Source organism: Lepisma saccharinum, chromosome 5 (assembly GCF_977018435.1).
Source record: "Lepisma saccharinum chromosome 5, izLepSacc3.1, whole genome shotgun sequence".
In the NCBI taxonomy this organism is placed as follows: Eukaryota; Metazoa; Arthropoda; class Insecta; order Zygentoma; family Lepismatidae; genus Lepisma; species Lepisma saccharinum.
The window spans coordinates 39,482,873-39,504,379 of record NC_139233.1 but is presented as its reverse complement, the minus strand read 5'-3'; the positions used below and the strand labels follow the sequence as shown (position 1 = coordinate 39,504,379).

The 21,507-nt window shown below is 38.6% G+C and overlaps 1 protein-coding gene across 1 annotated transcript; it reads left to right on the top strand.

The window, feature by feature from the left end:
* The first annotated feature begins 11,476 nt into the window (after positions 1–11,476).
* Positions 11,477–20,125, top strand: LOC145987778 (serine hydrolase-like protein 2). Its single transcript, XM_083122464.1, has 3 exons — positions 11,477–11,663; positions 16,455–16,568; positions 18,768–20,125. Exons 2-3 carry the CDS (start codon positions 16,520–16,522, stop codon positions 19,610–19,612), a joined length of 894 nt encoding a protein of 297 aa, XP_082978590.1. The 5' UTR covers positions 11,477–11,663; positions 16,455–16,519; the 3' UTR covers positions 19,613–20,125.
* Positions 20,126–21,507: the final 1,382 nt, after the last annotated feature.

Genomic DNA, 21,507 nt, shown 5'->3' with positions numbered 1-21,507 from the left:
CAGAATTTCTTGACACAGGTGGCAAGAAAATTACGAAGAATACAAGAGTCTGCTCACTTCATTTTTTAAAATAAGATTATATATACATTACCAGGATAGTAAAGTTTTAAATTGTACTTTATAAATAAAACTTTTTTGTTTATAAAAGCCATGAAGCGTCTTGCCCAATGCATCCAGATAAATAATGCATTACGTATGAAATTTGAAATAAGTGTAAGTCGATTAAGTGCGAAAATTAAAACAGTTTGAGAATTAAATAATGTATTAAGTTATATGTAACTATAAAAAGAAAAGGGGAATGTTAATATTACTGTTTCATTCAGTATGATAGCCTGTTCATGAAATTGTGAATATTATTTTTAAACGGCATCGATATGTTTGCATTTTTCTCCTGCCCTAGCTTTGCAAGTACAGATGAATTAATGTATTTTCAAATCATCTCCGAGAGCACCAGTTACAACATGAGGTGCAGATGATACAGCACTACCCTAAATAAAAGGATCAGTACGTAAATATTAGTTTCGTCTGCGTTTCTTCGTTATACGCATTCGCAATAGTTAAAAAATATGGCGTAACTTCAATGTTTCTTCCACAACAGCTATGACAACAAGCCACTACTCGCTGTGCGAATTAAGCTTTTTGCTTGGGGGGCACTCAGTGGAGTGATTTCATTTTCGAAGGTAGGTTTTTAGGAGTATAATTTGTATATATGCTACCAGCGGGGGGGGGGGGGATCCAGAAATAAAATTTGGGCGGGGTCCATCTTGGGGTATCCATCCCCCAAGGCCAATGGCACGTCTCCTTCTAGGAAAGTTATCTCGTTTGTTTGTTTTTTACCATAATTTCAGAATTGAATGTATTTTGAAGCTTTTCAGAAGCATTTTGAAATACTTGGCTGTACTCTTCATCTGAAATCTCCCGAAGTTTCTGAAGCAGTTCTGTGACGTCGCTTGGGTAAGAAAGAGCAGAGGTTAAATTGTAATGGGGGCTCTAAATACTTTGACAACTGTACAGTGAAACTGCAAAACTTTTCACAAATAAAGAGTACGAGAATTAAGAAAGTCTCCATTTCAACTGTGGCTAGAAGATCACTTGATTGGGATGGTTCACTCGGACAGCTCCACTTAACTCGCAAGGTTGAAGAAATTTAGCAAAAACGTGAAGTGAATCATGTTCTTCTAGAAATCAAGTTTCACACACTGAAAATAGTTTGTTTTTACTCTCTGGTACATAATGCAATATATTTGTTTATTGTATGTCATCTCTGCATGTATTATTTATAAAGAAACACAAACTTCATTTACTGTACCAAAACAGGTTCTCACTGAAGCCAGATTTTCAGCTGATATATCACTACCCAGTGTAAAAAAAAAAAAATAGTGGGTCTTATTATCGGAATCAACAAATCGTGCAAACACAGAGAATGTTGTATAACTGCAACATCGAGTGTCTCACAGGAAAGTATGCTGAATCCACCCTAGTCTTTTAAAAAAGAAGTAGGGAATTTGGGGGTCCGGACCCCCTGGATACGCCCTTTGCTACCAGTCAGTAAACGCAACTATTGCCTTGAGTTCTAAGTACACCTTTGAATAATCTAAGTCATTAAATCTTATGATAACTTCTAGACGAAATTTAGAAACACTATATTTATATTTCTAAGAAAACCTAAACTTATTCACAAAGAGAACTATCGAAATAATAACAGAAAATTTGACCAAATGTCTATTGCCAAGTTCAAACCTAACGTCAATCTAATCTACCTCCAAGCTTATTGTGAACATTTTAATACATGCGAAATATCATCACTATGCCGTGGAAAACACAGCCTCCTGTTGTCTCTGCTCGGTGAGGTTGGTCAATTTGAGAATGGTGTCCTTCTTTAATCCTGCATTCTTTTCAGCAAGAAAATCTTTGCTGAATGGACCATTAATGAGTACTAATGATTTTTCCAGTTGTATTTTTTCCATAGTTAAGAAATTGTATACTCTATGTTATCAATCACAATTGTCTTTAGGGGGATAAAGATAAACATATCTGGAAAGCTAGAAAGGATAACAACAATTTTCTTTTGCCGTGTATATTTATACACTATCTACCAAAAAGTAATTGGGCACCTATGATGGTGGTTAATTTAGTATTTAATTTGAATTATTTAGTATCTAATTTGATTCGTGTGGCCTTCATGTTGTCCCGTGAGCAAGAGAACCACTTGTGAAAGAGATGGCGCGTAGTGCAGAGCTATCAGACTTTGATAAGGGCATAATTGTGGGCTGCCACCTCAGTGGGCTGTCTAGCAGTGCCATAGCCGCAAAGTTAAACAGGCTCAAATCAACAATGGCATTTGTGCTTCGTAAGTGGAAGGTACATGGCCATTGTGACAATGGTGAATGTCCCAGGCGACCAAAAAAACTGACTAACAGAGATCGAAGAACCCTAAAACGTGAAATTGACAAAAACAGGACACAGCCGATGGCTACCATCAGACAGTAGTTTACGGCAGCAACAGGGGTGTCAATTTCCATTGGAACATTGCGAACAGAGGCCCACCAACTCGGATATTCCGGAAGAGCAGCGGCACATAAGCAGCATATCACCAAGGTGAATAACGTCGAGTGATGAGTCGAGATTCACATTGTTTCGGTCTGATGGACGTGTATGGGTGTGACGGCTACCCGGGGAGCAGCTTCTACCAGAGTGTATAGTGCCTACCAGGAAATTTGGTGGTGGTGGAGTAATGGTGTGGGGTTGTTTCTCGTACTACGGTGTGGGACCACTGGTGGTTGTTCGTGGCACAATGAACTTACAGGCATACTGTAGAATACTAGACAATGAAATGCTCCCAACCTTGTGGCGTTTTTACGGAATGGACCCCTGTTACTTCCAGGATGACAATGCTAGGTGCCATGTTTCGGAGGCTACTATGCAGTGGTATGCCGACAACAATGTTCACCGATTGCACAGAGTCCTCGTCTCAATCCCATAGAACTCCTTTGGGATGCATTGGACTGGCGGGTGAGGTCTCGGAAGATGCGGCCAAATTCCGTTGTCCAACTGAGTGAGATCTTGCAAGAGGAATGGCGACACATTCCAATGGACGTCCTCCACAAACTAGTCGAGAGCATGCCTGACAGAGTGGCTGCTGTTATAGCAGCAAGAGGTGACTTCACGAGTTTCTAACAGGGTTCGCACCATCAGACAACCATTTTGTACACGTGCCCAATTACTTTTTGGAAGATAGTGTATATGCGGAGGCAAATCTCCGGCATCCCCCCTCCCCCCGTTAATTCGCACACTGATACTACTACTAACTGAACGTAAACAAACAAAGGATGTATACTACATGCAGCAGCCGTATTGGAAGCGACACTAGCGCTCGTCTAGTGCTAAAGTAGTAATTTTAATCGGGAATAGGGAAAATTGTTTTTTCGTTCGACACTAATAGCTCACGTAGTTTGTACTTTTGCCGTAGATGTCTCTGTCCGTAGATGCTTGGCAGTGTCCTCTTACGGAAATCCGCAGAACTACCTGCAAGATTCGTTTCGGTCACCTAAAGGAATTGATTCCTCCAACTCGTTCGTTCCTTCGTTCCTTTCGTTCCACTGGAAGTCGGTCTGGAATAATTTCCTCTCGTTCCGAGGAACGAGGCTCATGTTTCATTCCTCCTTGCCAGGAAGGGGAGGTGGGGGAAATTGAAAATAATGTAGGATGGAGTTTTGTGCTGACTGACCTGGTAATATGTGTGTGTGCAGGCGCGGAGCGTCCATGTAAGCCGTGTAAGCCGGGCTTACACTTTATTAGTTCTAGTAAAATGTATGTAATTATATGGCAAAATTCGTAAAAAGTTCAAAGTTCAACTCGGCCCGATACCAGTCTTCGAGATCCTGTTTGTTAGATTGCAACACTTCAGCACCAGGGGGCACATGGGAACTCCCGCCTTCTGCTTGCGGAAAGTTGTAAGCCGTCTGAATGTTGCCTTACAAATTTCTGACCGCGAAGGAGCAGTGCCTACCGTATCTGGATGGAGAAGAGCAAGGAATATAGGGAGAAGAGCGGGCCAAACCCTAGGTTTGTAAACTACGGCCACAAGCTTACAAAAGCGTTGCAAACCTCATGTTTAGAAAAAGTGTTGTTCATGGACGTCCGTAGTATTTCTTTCCACCTGGGAGGATTAAGCAAAGTATTTTTTTCAGGGGTTGGGATAAACTAGTTATTTTTCCCTTCTCAGTTTGACTGAAATGAAATTGTATGTGTGAAAATGGTTGACATTCATTTTTCAGGAAGTGTCTCCTTGCCTTCCCCTTCTGGACATCCATGGTGTCGTTTAAACTCCGAAATTATGCTACATACTACTAAATTGTTCTGTGATTTTCATATTATTAATATTAATTTATAACAAAAACATAAATATAAATTCGAATGGTTCAATCAACGGCATGGGTTCGACGTTATACGTGAAAAGTTTGAGAAAATTCAGCCACAATGAAAAGTGGCCCTCTTGTTTTATTTATATCCTCAACTTACAAACGACTTTTTAAACTTGTGCGAGATTTAGCACCATTATGCTTGGGTTGGCTTCACTGAATACGTGCCAGCGAGACACAGGTCCTGCAAGAGGAGGGGCTCCAGGGTTGTCGAGTATGAATGGTTGACTGCAAAGGAAATTTGATCCGGTGGTGCTTCGAGGAGGTTTTTTTCCATGAACATGAAGCAAAAATCTAACAGGAAGGGGAAAAAGGAGAAACCTAAAAATGAGCGGGATACGGGAAAACTAGATACACATTGATCTGCTAAATTCTTGTTTCTGTTTTTACCTTGTAGGAGAGCATAAACATCATAAATATTAAGATCTCTGTTTTCCGTTTATGTATGAACTCAGCTGGTAATAATTGAGCTAAAAAGTGCAAAAATAAATAAATGTTAATGAAAGCTGAAGATTGAACCAATATTACAAATCTCATGTCAAATGTGAACCAAATATTATTAATTACGTAGTCTGTGATTCAAACACTCTTCGAACAGCGTTCGAAAAGCCTGTTTATGATCTTTTAGGGGCTAGATTTGCTTTTACAGTATCCAGTGGCGTAGCGTTATAATACGCCCGGCGTTCCCAGATTTAAAATTTCAAAAATGCGTAAATGCTGTGAATATAAAGTAAAACTTGACTGATTTCATATATGTTTAACCTTCATGGCATTATAATGGCTATTTTTCGCGATCCGCTTGCAACGCTCCACTCTCAACACTCGTTCTAGTATCTTTTTTCAGTGCCTTTCCTGGCCGGACGCGGAGCAGGTTCGGCGTAAAGAACTCTATATTCCTTGCTGCCTTTCTGGAGGGAAAGCTTCGATGTCTACAGCACGCGCGTAAATGCTCTCTCATACGCCAGCGTATGGAGCAGCAGAGGTCTACCGTAATTGGTTCATGTGACCCTTCCTGCCTTCTGAAGCAGACGACAGCGGTAGAATTCCTATCTGTTTCTTCGCGCTCGTGCCACTCGTGCCATGTGATGCTACAATACGCAATATTGACTGACGTAACTTTACCGAACTCAAATATACCACTTCATAATGGCCACGGCATTGTATAATTTATCGCACGAACAGCGATGTGCATTCAAAACTAAAAGATCAACACAGTTTTTGTCAAATAAGTTGGTGAAGTCCTCGTGGTAGAAATTCAGCCTGTGCCTGCTCTACCACTTAACCCGCAAAACTATTATTATTTCTTTTTTTTTTATTATTTTTTCGATATTATCTAACTGCTTAATATTGTGTCAATGGAAATGTTTAGCATTCATTTGAAAACTCTTAACATCGACTTGCCTCTGGACAAAATTATTTTAAAATGTTTATCAGCATTCTCAAAATGTAATAAACAGTGGTCTGAATTACTAATCGGCACTGTTACGTCAGTAGAGTGTACGATATTAGGATCATCCACCCACCTCCGTGTCAGAGTACTTTGCACAGTGCGCCAAGACGACAGAGGTCCCTGGTTCGAATCCCGGCGTGAGCACGGGTGTTCTTTGTCAGTGTCCCTTCATCAATATAATCACTCATATTCATATTCGCAATTAACCAAAAGTAGAAAAGCGAAGTAAAATAAACAAAATCAATCAGTAGTTGGATCATCCACAACAATGACGTCTACTGTTGTGCAGAGGCACTTGTGATTCAGGTAGGTTTCTTAATGACTTACGTCATGCTGAAAGGTATAAACAAAAGGTATAAAACACCAGAGTTCAAAACATTTGTGGCATACTGAGGCATCTAATTTTCTAGCTAACACATGCATGGATGATGTTTTATTGAAAACCCAGCTGACTTCAGGCAAATAAACAAAACCTGTGGCGACTCATACCATAAGTAAATTATTATGCAAGAAAGGGCCAACCCTTCCTTCGGACTTGACGTTCCCACCCGAAATGTCCATGCTACGCCACTGACAGTATCCTAAGAAAGCACTTACATGTCCTTTGATATAAATTTCTGGATATGTCACTACAATTAGTGAGCATTTCTTTTATAATTAATATTGTATTTTTTTTTACTAAATATAGGGAATGTTAAGGCAAGAGAGGGAATTTATTTATATCCGAAAGGGATATTCCCCTCATAGTCCGAAAGATCACTGCTTAGAGCAGTGACCAATTTTGGATCTGGTATCTTTTTGTTTCCCCGTTCTTGTTGTCGAGGTATTGAGGTAATGCTTTTGCGAATTCCATCTATTAAAAGCGGACTGTGGGCCCTGTGCTGTGGTGTGATAGTGAAGTGCATTATAGAATAAAATGAGTGTGATTGTGCGGTGGGGTGGATAACTTGTTGAAGACGCCGTTTTCCAGCAAGGATTTTGCTGCCAAGAAGAAACTTGTGGATGTAGGTAGTAGGCCCACCCCTTCTCTAGCAGGCATAGTAACAGAAACGAAAAATAAAGTGCGCCGATTTTGTGATTCAGGGTACGAAGCGGTCGTAAAAAGTATTCAGCACTTTTCTGTTTCCTTTTCATTGTTATTGTTATTATTATTATTATTCATTTTATCTAACATTGCATATTTTTTATCGTTACGTTAGTCATTGTGATAGGAATAAGACTGACTTAATTATCAGTTGAAATGTAGGAGATACACAGCCTAGCAAAGAAAAAAACAATCCCAGGGATTTATCCAGAATTTTTAATTTGGTGAAAAATTCCAGGGAAGCGTTCTGAAAAAATGGGGGGGGGGGTTGATGTGTGTGGATAAATCACTAACCATGTCAGCCCAAAAATAAGCACAACGGGAAATAACCATCATGATAGGCTTACACTGTTGGAAAGGTCACGCTCCGCCACTGTGTGTGTGTTAATTACACGCGACTAAAGGGTGGGCTCATTCAATGTTGTTTTGCAGCGTTTAAACTTCGCGGTTGCACTGCTTAACAATGTGAAATTATACTTTACTTTGAAAGGAGAAAATTATCATCATGCATTTTATTCCCAGCCCATTTATTATTGATATTAGCTATAAAAATAGTAAATACACTAAAAGCGATGGAAATAAAGCAAAGAAAAATATGCCATGTGGTAAAACAAAATCTATCAAAGACATGGCCGTATTTAGAGGGGGGGTTTCTAGGGTTCAAACCCCCCCCGAAACTTCTGACATGTTGGATTAATGGAAGTTCAGAAACCAAAATGGTAACAAATTTTTAATTTTTTTTTCGAAGCATCACAAAAATACATGGAGACAATGTTGAAACGATCGAGCTAGAATTTTCATACATTTGGAATTCTTAAACTTGAGTGAAACAGGATTTATTCTCAGAATCATAGCCCACCCGCGAACCCACCATTATCACTTCTGCTGTCATCTTTCCAGTGTTGCTCCCGCGTCACAAGGAATATAGACTGAAGATTCCCTTATGATTGTCCCAAAATTCCCTTTCCAGCTTTGAAATTCCCTGTCCGATAAAGTCGAAAATCCCCCTTGATAGGAGTTCAAACCTAGGATCTCCAGTTTTGTAGCGCATTACGTTCGCGATTGAGGTTACAATCCATGCACCAGGCTAAGTTGTTAAGAAGAATATCTGGTTCCACACTTTTCAAAATTCCAAAAATTTAATTTTAAAGTCAAACAACAAAAACTTTATGACTAAAATTTCCATCTAACTTTTAAAGCTTTTCTCTTGAAGGTATCTAAAGTTTAATGACGAAGTATAATAATTGTGCATTTCAGTACACACTGTATGAAACGTAAAAAAAGAAAAAAAAGAAAATTGTGCTGGATATTCACTCATCTGTTGGATTGAGTAAGCTCCCTCAAGGATATAACAATAATATAATAATTATTATTAGTAGTATTATTATTATGGAATAAAATTGTTTTATTATTATGAAATTTTAATTATTATTGTGCAATTATTGTTATTATTTATATTATTTAAAATTTCTGGCGACGCCCATGGGAACAATTATGAATGAACCCCTCCCGAAATTTTTTCCTGCCTACGGCCATGATCAAAGAGGCCGATTGCGTGTAATTGATTCGTCGACGTAAATATGTCAATACCGGGTTTTTAAAAATGCACGTTTCTTTTATGTCGACAAGAATGGTTCATAATTCATATTTTCTTTTTATCTTGTATCACTTCTTGATAAAGGTTGTGTAATGAGAGGGAAAGGGGGGGGGGAGAATAATGAAAAATATAACCGTCGAATGTAATTAATAAATTAAATTGTTATGTATGCCAAATTATTACTGCGCTCTTCTCTCAATGTAAATGTATTTTTATCAACTTCAAATACATAGTTACGTCCGTTTCTTTTTACAATTCGATGTTCGTATGATTCAGATTTCAGCGAACAATTGATTTTACGAAGCGCAGGTGCATTTCAAACACACCCACACCCTCGCCACTCTTCAGGGTCCAGGCTGTTTTGTCGGAACGCTTTGTTTTGGTTCCATCACAGTTGCCAGGTCGACGTCTTCGATATGCCCAGTTTCCTACATAAAATTTCTCATATCACTTGACAAGAAAATGTATGTATGTTGGTTCTGTTTTTCTGAAAGAAACTTGTTCAAATAAAGCAGAAAAAAGACCCGTAGTAAAGCTCACAATTATTCAGACACAATAATCGAATCGATGTTGAAAAAAGAATATTTCGTAAATTTAGAATAATCAAAAAAACTATTATCGCTATTATTGATTATTTTATTTCGATTTTGCCCATTACTCTACCGATAGCGACAAACGGTGATAAACATTATTTTCATCCTTTGATTGAGTGTGTTTCATCTATGGTTTCATTAAACATGCATTCTATGGCATAACTACAGCGCCTAGAATAACGTAGTGTGGAAAACGGCATGCTTCTGCGCTCTCAGGCTGGTTCCACTCGAAAATGATCCGCTAGAGGCGCTGGTGTTGACCCCGGTGCTTGGTGTTCGACTGCTTATAATGGAAGTAAATGGTTTTTTTTTGCTGCAACGTCTGATTCTTTTACATGAAGCATTTCTATGAATGTGATATTTGCTATGATATTTGGTACACTGGTCGCGAAGATATTAACGAACATTCTAGACAGTCGACCACCTCCTGTTATCGTCATACTTTCGTTAATAATACGGGAGAAAAAATACGCGTGGAATGTTCTTGGCAACTAAATTTTTGTGTATGAATTAGGTTCATTATTATTATCATCATCATCATCATTTCTTTTAAAGATATACACACTGAAGCATTTGTATTTTGGATATTTATTGTCTCTTTTCTTCCGCTTTAAACTAATCGCGGCGATGATGATAATGATGATTGCATGAAACGACAAGGGGAACCCCACAAAACTTTCTTAGTGCCATCGACATGAGTGTAAGGCAACTTTCAAACCAATGGGAAAAGCGACACGGGATGTTCACACTGTCACACTAGTGACACACACTTCCAGACTGTAAAATAGCATTCGCCCGACCCTGTGGCCGAGTGGTTAGCACATCGCGCTGCGACGCCAAGGGTCCCGGGTTCGAATCCCGGTCGGGCTTGGTTGTTTGTGAATGTCCATTCATCAATTTCATCATTTCATCACTCATCCCCATCTTCGCAAATTAGCCAAGAGGCACAAAACGCGAAGTAAAATAAACTAAATCAATCAATCAATCAATCAATGTAAAATAGCATTCATTGCACATGAGGGTCCAAACAGCAAACGACAAGTTCATATGGCGTATTCGCGTGCTACTTGTTACTTCGGTCGGAAAGCTCCTTAAAGGAAGGGTGCTCAGACCGAAGCGACGCGCTACAGGGGGAGTTCCCAACTTAGTGACAAGCGACATGGTGCCTTCAGTCTATTAGCAAGCGTTGCTTGCGAACAACAGATAGGCGACACGATAAACCGCACAATACAACTACAGATCTAGGCGACACGATAAGCCACACGTGTCGTTTTGTCGCTTCTGCGTCGCTCAAACTGGGCCATTTCCTCAATAGCTTGCAACATGTTGCCGTGGTTTGTTGTTCGCGCATACGCGATGCAATGAGTGTCTTGCTTTAGTGAGATTGCGCACCAAAGCGACAAGCGGCACGCGACACTTATCGCTTGAGGATTTCACCAACCGAACGCTGGCCTGTGCTTCCCGTCATGCCGCTACGATGTGAAATGTTGCTCTTGATTGGCTCCTTTCCAAGCAACATGTGTCACTTCGGTATGAAAGTTGCCTTGGACCGAATGACCCGTGTCGCTTTGGTGTGAAATCCTCGTATCGTTTGTCGCGTGTCGCTTTGGTGTAAAATCTCCTTGAGGAAACGGTGCAGTCAGAGCTTTTGTCACTACGGTTCGAAAGGTTGCATTGATTTCCGACTGCTCGCTTTCAAGCGACATTTGTGGTTTGTCGCCTCGGTATGAAATATCTCTCTGGATACTATTTATATTCTAATAACATAGAAAAATAAACTCTAATACACAGTCCAAGACCTGACGTCCGGAATCACATTACGATGTTTCTTCTTGTGTTACGCATGCTATTTATTTATTAATTTTATTTTACTTTTCTTTCCAAATTAATGCCATTTCGTGACTGCAAATCACTCCACAAATATAACTGTTTCCATCAATTCACTTACCGCCTTTCTAGAGAAACAAATCTACACAATATATTCCAAAAACTAACTAAGCCGCATTACTTTCATAACAAAATTAGCACCTGGGTCGATCGCACTGCCATCTACTTGTCATCGTCTCGGGAACCAGTTTCTTGGGTCGTTTTCCACACTACGTTATTCAAGGCGCTGTAGCATAACTAACCACATATGTTATGTAATTTTTACACCACAGGCGCTGATTTCGGGGCGGGACAAGGCACTTTCCGCCCTCCTAAATTCACGTAGAAGGTCAAAAAATTATATTTTAATTTACCACCTATGATTTGCACATGATTTATGATTCTTAACTTGCATGAAGCACAGCACAGGTGAATGAATCAATCACGATGTAATATATACACAACCTTCATGACTAACATTAGGTTTGCATTTGTTCGTACTGTAATCATTATTCAGCAATTTAAATGAAGTTTATAAAGAGTGGTGTATTAACGTTTGTAGTGTTGTGTAGGTGTTACACCACGTTCACACAAAGTACCAAGGTCCATTTGACTGAACATTTGTGATACAATTGCATGATAGAGCAAAGGGGTAAGTTCTCTAAGTAAGTACAAGGGCCATGTGTAATATAATAGAAAAAATTGAAATTGTAGTGGATTGTAAAATAAAAAACAGTATTTTTTTCCATAATTGTTCAGGAAGCGAGAGAAGAACGAACAATAATTACTCGATATGTAGACAATAGATACTAATTTCGTTAAAAAAAAAGTGAAATCCCTTGTTAAACAATCGGTATACCAAACAATCTTTCGCAATGCAGAATAAGTAAGTACGAATGTCAACAATTACAGAATAAACAAGTTATAGCCGATGGTAAGACACTAGTTTACGTCCTTTTCCTAAGGAATGCGTGTCATATATCGTTGGAAAGTTTTATTTTATAAGGAATTCAACAACGTAAATCCCAAAGCGAGGAGAAATTTCCTGGAGGAGTAAATCGTGTAAAACCGATGTTGTCCGGATATGCGTAATTGAACGTACTGAGGATTTTTTTCGATGATGAAGCACATATTTAGGAACCTAACCTAACCTCGTAGGTATACCTCGTCCCGTGAATGGTTAGTGGGGCTATCGTGAACAGAAAGTGTAAAAGGTACTTACCCGAAGAGATGCCGGCTGCCGCACCACAAACAGAAAGAAGCAATCACCATGCAGATAAGGACGTAAAGTAGAGTCTAGCCCAGCCGATTCCCGGCTTTGACAGTTTTACCAAAAAAAAGGGGGGTTGAAACACTGACAGGGGCTTACGTCATGAAAGGTACGCAGCATCCGGTTGTCGTAGGGCAAGCAAATGAAAGCAATGGCAGTTGTGCTTCGGTGAGATATTTCTCTTGAAAATACATGATTTCCCAGTTAAATATATTCCACGATGAAAGAAAATACCTCGACGAACGTTGTAAACATTGGAGAAACTCATTTTCGTAAACATTGGAGAAACTCATTTTCGTAAGTAGTTTCTTGTGTAAAATTGAAGAAATGTGTCTCCAATGTATGAAACTGTTACCCATTTGTGATACAATTGCATGATAGAGCACAGGGGTAAGTTCTCTCAGTAAGTACAAGGACCGGTAAAATTTCAGTAACCGCCTAATGTCTGAAATCCCTTTATTTTCTTCTTATTCACATTGGTACTTACGTATTCTGCATTCCTAAGGATTCTTCAAGGTACCATTTCAGTTTTTTCTCCCAAATAATCGCAACTTTCGACATATCGAGTAATTCTTGTTTGTTCGTTTTCGCTTGCATTACACGCAATATGGTGGAGAAATCTTGACTAGCGTTGTCCATGATCAGTGTTTATGCAGTGTTGCAACCTTCTTCATCGAAAAATACCTACTTTCGTGTTACTGATTTTGTATTTTTTCCAGGTTCGAAAACCCCACATACCATGCACAGATAGCCCCACAAACCATGCATGGAGAGCCCCACAAACCATGCATGGAGAGCCCCACAAACCATGCATGGAGAGCCCCACAAACCATGCATGGAGAGCCCCACAAACCATGCATGGATAGCCCCACAAACCATGCATGGAGAGCCCCACAAACCATGCACGGATAGCCCCACGAACCATGCACGGAAAGCCCCACGAACCATGCATGGACAGCCCCACGAACCATGCATGGACAGCCCCACGAACCATGCATGGACAGCCCCACGAACCATTCATAAATAGCCCCAGGAACAATGCACGGATAGCCCCACGAACCATGCATGGATAGCCCCACGAACCATGAACGGATAGACCCACGAACCATGCACGGACAGCCCCACGAACCATGCACGGACAGCCCCACGAACCATGCACGGACAGCCCCACGAACCATGCACGGACAGCCCCACGAACCATGCACGGACAGCCCCACAAACCATGCACGGACAGCCCCACGAACCATGCACGGACAGCCCCACGAACCATGCACGGACAGCCCCACGGACCATGCACGGACAGCCCCACGAACCATGCATGGACAGCCCCACGAACCATGCATGGACAGCCCCACGAACCATGCATGGACAGCCCCACGAACCATGCATGGACAGCCCCACGAACCATTCACGGATAGCCCCAGGGATCATTCATAAATAGCCCCACGAACCATGTACGGCAAGGTTAGGTTAGGCAAACATAGTTAAAATTGTCATGTTCTTGGAAAACAACAGTGTGGTTGGAAACACTGACCGGGGGTTACATCATCGAACGCACGCAACATTTGATTCACGTAGTGGAAGGACATAGAGGCAACAGCTTTCGTGCATCGGAGAGACATTAATGTTGAAAAATACATGATTTACCGGCAAAATATATTAAGCGAGGGGGGGAAAAAACACTTCCTAGACCTTCATAAAGTATACAGAAACTCATTTCGGTAAGTACTTTCTCCTGTAAAATTGAAGAAATACGAAAATTTTACAGTTTATTTAATTCTTACATAATAACAGTAATCTCTCAACTTAAATTCCAACATGATCTTGCAACATACGTTTATGTTTCCAAACTTCAGGTTTGTGTGACTTACACACTTTTATATATATTCTTTTGTATTTCTAGAATAAAAATACAAAGTTATTTATTACTTAAGTAAAATGAGTATCTATGTTGTACACCGACAACGTTTCGGGAACCACTGTTCCCTTCTTCAGGTCCTATATCTCGGCTATCCGAAAATGGCCATAGCCTCGTCAGATCATACACTCATCAGGAAAAGGAATGGGGGGGTACTACTTTACTATAGGGGTGACACTTATAAATCATTTATTTTGCACTTTTTTACATTGCTAATGTACTATTCTGGAATGCAGAAGATTTCTTTAGGTGAAATAATGAATTTCTAATAAAAATAATGTCTATTTCTTACATTTACGAGTACTTACTGTTACTCGTTATTTCGATTGTGTAACACACATTATGGCGATAGCGTACTGATTCAGAGTGTGTTTTGTCGATTTATGCAGTGTTGCAACCTTGTTCACTGGAAAATACCTACTTTCGTGCCCGGATTTGAAAGTATGCTAATACCTAGTAAACATTAGCCCCACAAACCATCGATGTTAGCCCCACAAACCATTGATTTTAGCCCCAAAAACCATTCACGTGAGCCCCACAAACCATTTCTGTAAGGTTAAGTATTATATGTAAAAAAAAAAAAAAAAAAAATACTCGACACGTCATGTTATAGTGAAAATACAGCGAGTTTGAAACACTGACTATGGGACAGAGATTTTCACAGAAAACAGCATGAATTTGCATTAAAATGGATCAAAACTACATTTACGAACTTCCAAAACGCTAAAGAAAATGATTTGCGTAAGTACTTTCTCCTGTAAAAAATAAGAAATCCGTCACCCCTATAGTAAAGTGTTATCGGAATTGGTACAATATGGTCAAGGTAAAACTTGGAAAATGCTAAAATCTTTGCTAGATCCATGTACACTGTTATTTGTTAAAATAAACACTATAAAACCTTGCGTTAAAAGAATCCAGTGCAAGTTAAAACTTTTAAAACAAGAAAAACTGCCCTCTTATTGCACCATTCCCATGCGGTCTGCCTGTGCTATCCTTATCGTATCTTGTTTTAAAAGTTTTAACTTTCACTGGGTTTTTTAACGGAAGGTTTTATAGTGTTTATTTTTTTACTAATAACACTGAAAGTGGATCTAGCAAATAATTTTTTTCCAAGTTTTACGTTGACCATATTGTACCAATTCCTTTTCCTGACGAGGCTATGGCCATTTTCGGATAGCCGAGATATAGGACCTGAAGAAGGGAACAGTGGTTCCCGAAACGTTGTCGGTGTACAAAATAGATACTCGTTTTGCATAAGTAATAAATAACATTGTATTTTTAATCTAGAAATACAAAAGAATATACATATATGTTATGTAACAATTAATTCTTGTCTTACACAAATCCAACTATATTTAAAAACAAGGAACCACACTTATACAATCAGAAATCATGTTTTGGCACTACTCAAGGGTGATAACCAGGTGTTTGGCCCTTAAGCCACCCTTGGTTGAGGATCTTGTAAAAATTATAGTGCACAAAATGTTGTGTACCTAGTGTACATATGTACTGGAAACACAATGCCGTGAGAATCCACACCCAATACTTTATAAGGTAACGGTGCCGATTATTTTATGATTTCTCCTAGCACAAAGACTAATTATCGTAGAATTTTGGGAATCATTGTCACATGAAATTTCAACCTTCCTTAAAGTAATGAGCACTCTTTGGACTCGAAAAAGAGTTACTTATGTTAAAAAAAAAAAGTCAACATTACCTTAAGCACTTCTCATGGACAAGATATTCTCTGTCGACAAGCGACAGTAAATATCATAGAAGCGTGGGAATGAATGTAGAAGTAAATTGGAACCTTAGTAGAATGTATTTAGGGACTTTATTTTAATGCTAAAGAAACCAAACCTAACCACGAGAGCATATATTGAACAAAACCTTAAGTAATCGCTAAAACTCCACAGTGTGTGTTAACAGACATACATCGAAATCGAACCATGTAAAAATTGCATTTGTAGCATGATGAAATCACAATAAAACAAAAGGAACTTGGGCCCTTTGGGATAATGTGATAGTTGGAATAACACCACTGTTCATGGGCATCCTCTGCAATTTATGTTATTGATTGGAAGGATATTGCAAGAGCACGATAAATTCAAACTGATGATTTGTTTTTTGAGGGGCCTTACATGTGAATTTACATTTGCTGTTGTGTTGATGTCTTAACAGATTTAAAACTTTGGCTGATAACCACCATAAAAATGCTACTTCAAATCTAACATATTTCTTTGTATATTTTGTAGGGAGTTAATCCAGAATTGTGCAACTGGAAACACCTGAAGTGTATGTAAATTGCTACTCTATCGCAATGCAACCTGTTGAAATGAAAATTCCTGTTCCATGGGGATACGTAGCTGGTGAGTACACAAGTCTTTTGAAGCTTAGCTATATGAAGGTTGGCGTGAAGAACAATCCCCTTCTGGTTGCTAATTTGTAGCACTTGAGGGAGGAGTACATATATAATTTTTATAATACCATAAAAAGAGTATTTCGATTCCCTCTCACTGGCAGTATGGAAATGCTTGTTGTACATAACTTGCTATCATCCAAATATGTGGCTTAAGAAAAATTTCACTTAGGGTGTAATTTCTATTTCATTATTATGCACACATTTTTCACATGAATCAAATTATGTCTATAAGTACATATTAAACAGACTTACTGATTAAACTTACTTATTGAATCTTTTATTCAGTACAATTTTTTGATTCTGCTCTTATAAGATACACAACTTGCATTTGGTACTGGTAATCATCGTAATTAATAATGTTAATATTTATACATTTAGAGCAGGTTAGAATTATTGTTAACTTTGATTTTCTTATTATTTTTACTCTTTTGCATGTGTGTGTACAAAAATAAAAGGCCACTTAAAAATGTAATCACCTACACAACCTACCTTTTAGTACATAATTTCTCACAATATAATACTTGATGACTTTAAAAGCGGTAGGAATATTAAAAGCTTTCATTATCTTCCAGTAGAAGCTTGTAAAAATTATTATGTTGATTCAAAAAACACACTACTTGTGTTAATTTCAGTGTTCTGAACTATTTTTGTATTTGACATTTCCTGCAAGATCTCTATAAAGTGTTATATATACAGAGTGTCCGAAAAGTCATGCAACGCAGTGTTTACAACCGTATAACGGAATAGCGAAACGGAATGAGAAGAAACGCTTTCTGCCTAGAGAATGCCCTGTATATTGGGAAAATTTAGAGACACAAACATATGTAAGAACATGCATGTTTTAATAACAAGTAAGCAAAATGTTGCCAATGGCGGAAAAAAAATATTTGCAAATCGTGTGTATTGATGCACAGAACCCGTTGAGGTAAATTATCGCAACGTTTCACAATACCAACGAACAATTTGGATGGCCATCTAATGAATTTGACAGAAAAAGAACTTTGACGAAGTTTCAAAAACATTGCAGAAGAGAATAAATGGGCTGTTCCAAAAATCGATGTTTTCACAATATTACGAGGGACACTGGCAACACTGTTGGTGTCACGTGTCACTAACAGACGTGTTTCACCTCAGGCTATCACACTAAGGCACTTTTAACGACAAAGGAGAAAGTTGGTTATTCTCGAACATATGCAATAAATTACATACACCTTGCAACCCTGAAATGTGGGTACAGAAGAACGTGTATGTGTTCTGTGCCTTAAACGGCAGTCTACTTATGCTGACACATCGTGTGTGTGTTTTCAAAATGCCATATTCTACACAGAAAAGAGTGTTTATTGTTGATGAATATATCGGAACATCCTCAAAAAAAAAAAAAAGTGTGTTTATTGTTGATGAATATATCCGAACATCGTCATATTCTTGGGTAAGAGATGCATTTAGGGATACCCACATTTCAGGGTTGCAAGGTGTATGTAATTTATTGCATATGTTCGAGAATAACAAACTTTCTCCTTTGTTATTAAAAGTGCCTTAGTGTGATAGCCTGAGGTGAAACACATCTGTTAGTGACACGTGACAGCAACAGTGTTGCCAGTGTCCTGCGTAATATTGTGAAAACATCGATTTTTGGAACAGCCCATTTATTCTCTTCTGCAATGTTTTTGAAACTTCGTCAAAGTTCTTTTTCTGTCAAATTCATTAGATGCCCATCCAAATTGTTCGTTGGTATTGTGAAACGTTGCGATAATTTACCTCAATGGATTCTGTGCATCAATACACACGATTTGCAAATTTTTTTTTTCCGCCTTTGGCAACACTTTGCTTATTTGTTATTAAAACATGCATGTTCTTACATATGTTTGTGTCTCTAAATTTTCCCAATATACAGGGCATTCTCTTGGCAGAAAGCATTTCTTCTCATTCCGTTTTGCTATTCCGTTATACGGTCCTAAACACCTGGTTGGGTGACTTTTCGGACACACTGTAGTATTCATTATTTCCCTTCCAATTCTTTGTGCTTTTTATTTGAATGCCTTGGAGTAGAATTGCAATTCTAAGAGCACCTACTCTTCTGGCTACCTTCAAAGTCTACTGTTGGTACACTGGTTTAGTGTTGTTAAATTTACCCTTTCTGTTTCAGCTAAAGCATGGGGTGACCCACAGAAACCTCCAGTGTTGGCTGTCCATGGTCTTCAGGACAATGCAGCAACGTTTGACAGACTGATGCAAATGCTTCCTAAACAGTTCTACTATGTGTGCATCGATCTTCCAGGCCATGGCTTCTCATCACATTTGCCTGTTGGAGTCCCATACTACTTCACTGACTTTATAACAACAATAAAAAGGGTTATAGATCACTTTCAGTGGGAGGAAATATATTACATGGGTCACAGTTTGGGTGGACAGATCGGAACGTATGTTGCATTACTCTATCCAGATCACATAAAGAAACTAATTTTACTGGATGCGATATCACCAATTGTGCTACCTAGTAAATATTTTGCCGAAACATACAGAGCTAATTTCAGCACGTTAGTAGGCATAGAAAAGAAGCTGGCAAAAAACTCTGCCCCATGTTACTCATATGAAGAGGCTCTCCGACGACTGACGAGGGGACGGGTAAGTGAATTGACAGATGAAGCTGCTAAGAATTTGCTGGACAGATCCATTGAAAAGTACCAATCTGGGTACAGGTTTTTAGCCGATCAGAGACTGAAAGCATATCATATATTGCCTCTAAGTACAGAGTCTCACCTTGAAGCAATTAAAGGTATACGATGCCAGCTACTCATCATCGTGGCGAGTCAGTCCAGACGATACATGATGTTACGTGCAAGGGGAGAAACAGTTAAGGTGTACAAAAAAACATGTCCTGTGTTCAGATTAGTTCACGTTGAGGGCAATCATGATGTACATAATAATAGTCCAGAGAGCGTGGCCCAACATGTATCAAAGTTCCTTCTTTTTCAGAAAAGTTCTTTGTAATACATGGTTTGATCTGGAAGCTGAAAAGTAATCTGGCATTACTACACAACCATATTGTTGAAAGCGGAATGCAGGGTGTTGAACATCCCACCTTGGGGATTAGCTCTTATTGTTGAATTTATATTTACCAGTGTTTGCAAAAATACAATATTAAAAGTGACATCTTGGTATGGACCTTTATACTTTGGTTGATCTGTCTTTCTTTGGGGGCCACTCAAATAGCATGTCTGATAGTCATCATAAAAACATCACAGTTATCGAAATACACTACACTAAATATATTGGATAAAGTAATTTCAGAGGGCACAAACGAAATATTTTTGCTGCAGTACTTTTGTTTTATATATATATTGTTGATTAGTTAATAACAAATTCTGTTCATTTTTATAAGGGTTTGCATGAGAGCTTAGAATGTTATTTTTAAATTAAATGTTACTTATGTATTTGTCATTATTATTTTAATGTGTAATGAGGGGAGAAATAACACAATTTTACACAAAAATGCTAGAAATAAGTTGTTCTTTGTAACTAATTGGTGGTTACATTTTAATGAATTGTTTGGACTTTTATAACCACTGTGCTTGGCTTTTTATATACATGCCAACTTTTCACAGACTTGTTCTGCCTCAGTCCTCCGAGAAGTGTGGAGGGAGTTTCCAACTACTAGACAGTTTGGAGCATCAGGCACCACCAAATAGTCATCCCAGGTGTTGCTGCACATTTGACTGCATTGCAAAGGCACATCCTTTGTTCAGGGACTAACTACATGTAACCACATAGCGCTAGCCTGTAGACAGGGACTGAACCAATCTCTGAAACATTTGACATGAAAAATGAAGTTCAGTTTGTTAAAAGCCCCAATAATTCATAAGAAAAACTTTCAAAACATGTGTTATGGTGGAAAAAATGGTCCAAGATGGCATCTTTTGTATTTAACAGGATAATTAACTGATAAACTTACTTTTCATTTTTCTGCGTAAATTTTTCTCTCGCGATCGATTTCGCCACCCGTCTGGTGGCTTCGTCAGGCATGTACTGCCTTGTTGCGGGTGGCATGGTTCCTTATTACGTTTGTGCGGTGCTAGTTGACGCAGTTTTATTAATCAATATAGATCATATTAAATAGTTAATTTCAGTGAGAATTTTTCAAAGGCAACATTCCGTATTTTAATCGGGATATTTGAATCTAAAAAAAAGGGACAAAAAACGTGTCAAAATAACCAGAGGTAAACCACATATTTTTTTCAATCTATATTAAAAATGTGTCAGGAGTCTTTCCTTGTCTCAAATAGTTACATTTTTTTCAGGATATCGAGGAGTTTGAGTTTTCTTAAGTCCACTTTGTGCACAGATAGGTTAATCAGAACAGAATTTAGTTTAAAGTGGGATCCGAACAACTATGTGCCTCCACCAGGTATCAAACCTTGGACCTAGGATATCAAGAAAATATATATATATACGTACATATAATATATGTGTTATAACACCATTAAGCCTTGTTTCCATGATATGAAAAACTCAATATGCTGACCAAGGCAGAAATTTATTTTATTATAAAACATAAACTAAACGTAAAGTTTCAACCTTCTAAGAAGGTCTTCTTCAGACTATGTACCAAGTACAAATGTAACAAGGTACAAGAACAGGACGATATATATATATATATACACACAAAAATACTCCCCTCCAGACTATTAGAAAGTTGTTCTGGAACATTCTAGCAGGTGGCTTTCCCTTGTCAACTTTACTTTTACCTGAAAGTGAATGTGGTTGGACTCTTTATCTCACGCTCTATTCTTCTTCCTTCTTCTCTCCTCTTTCTCTTGTCCTTTCCACTCTTTCTAACACCTTCTTCCATTCTTTGTTTATCACCAGTCCCCCATTCCAGTTCATTG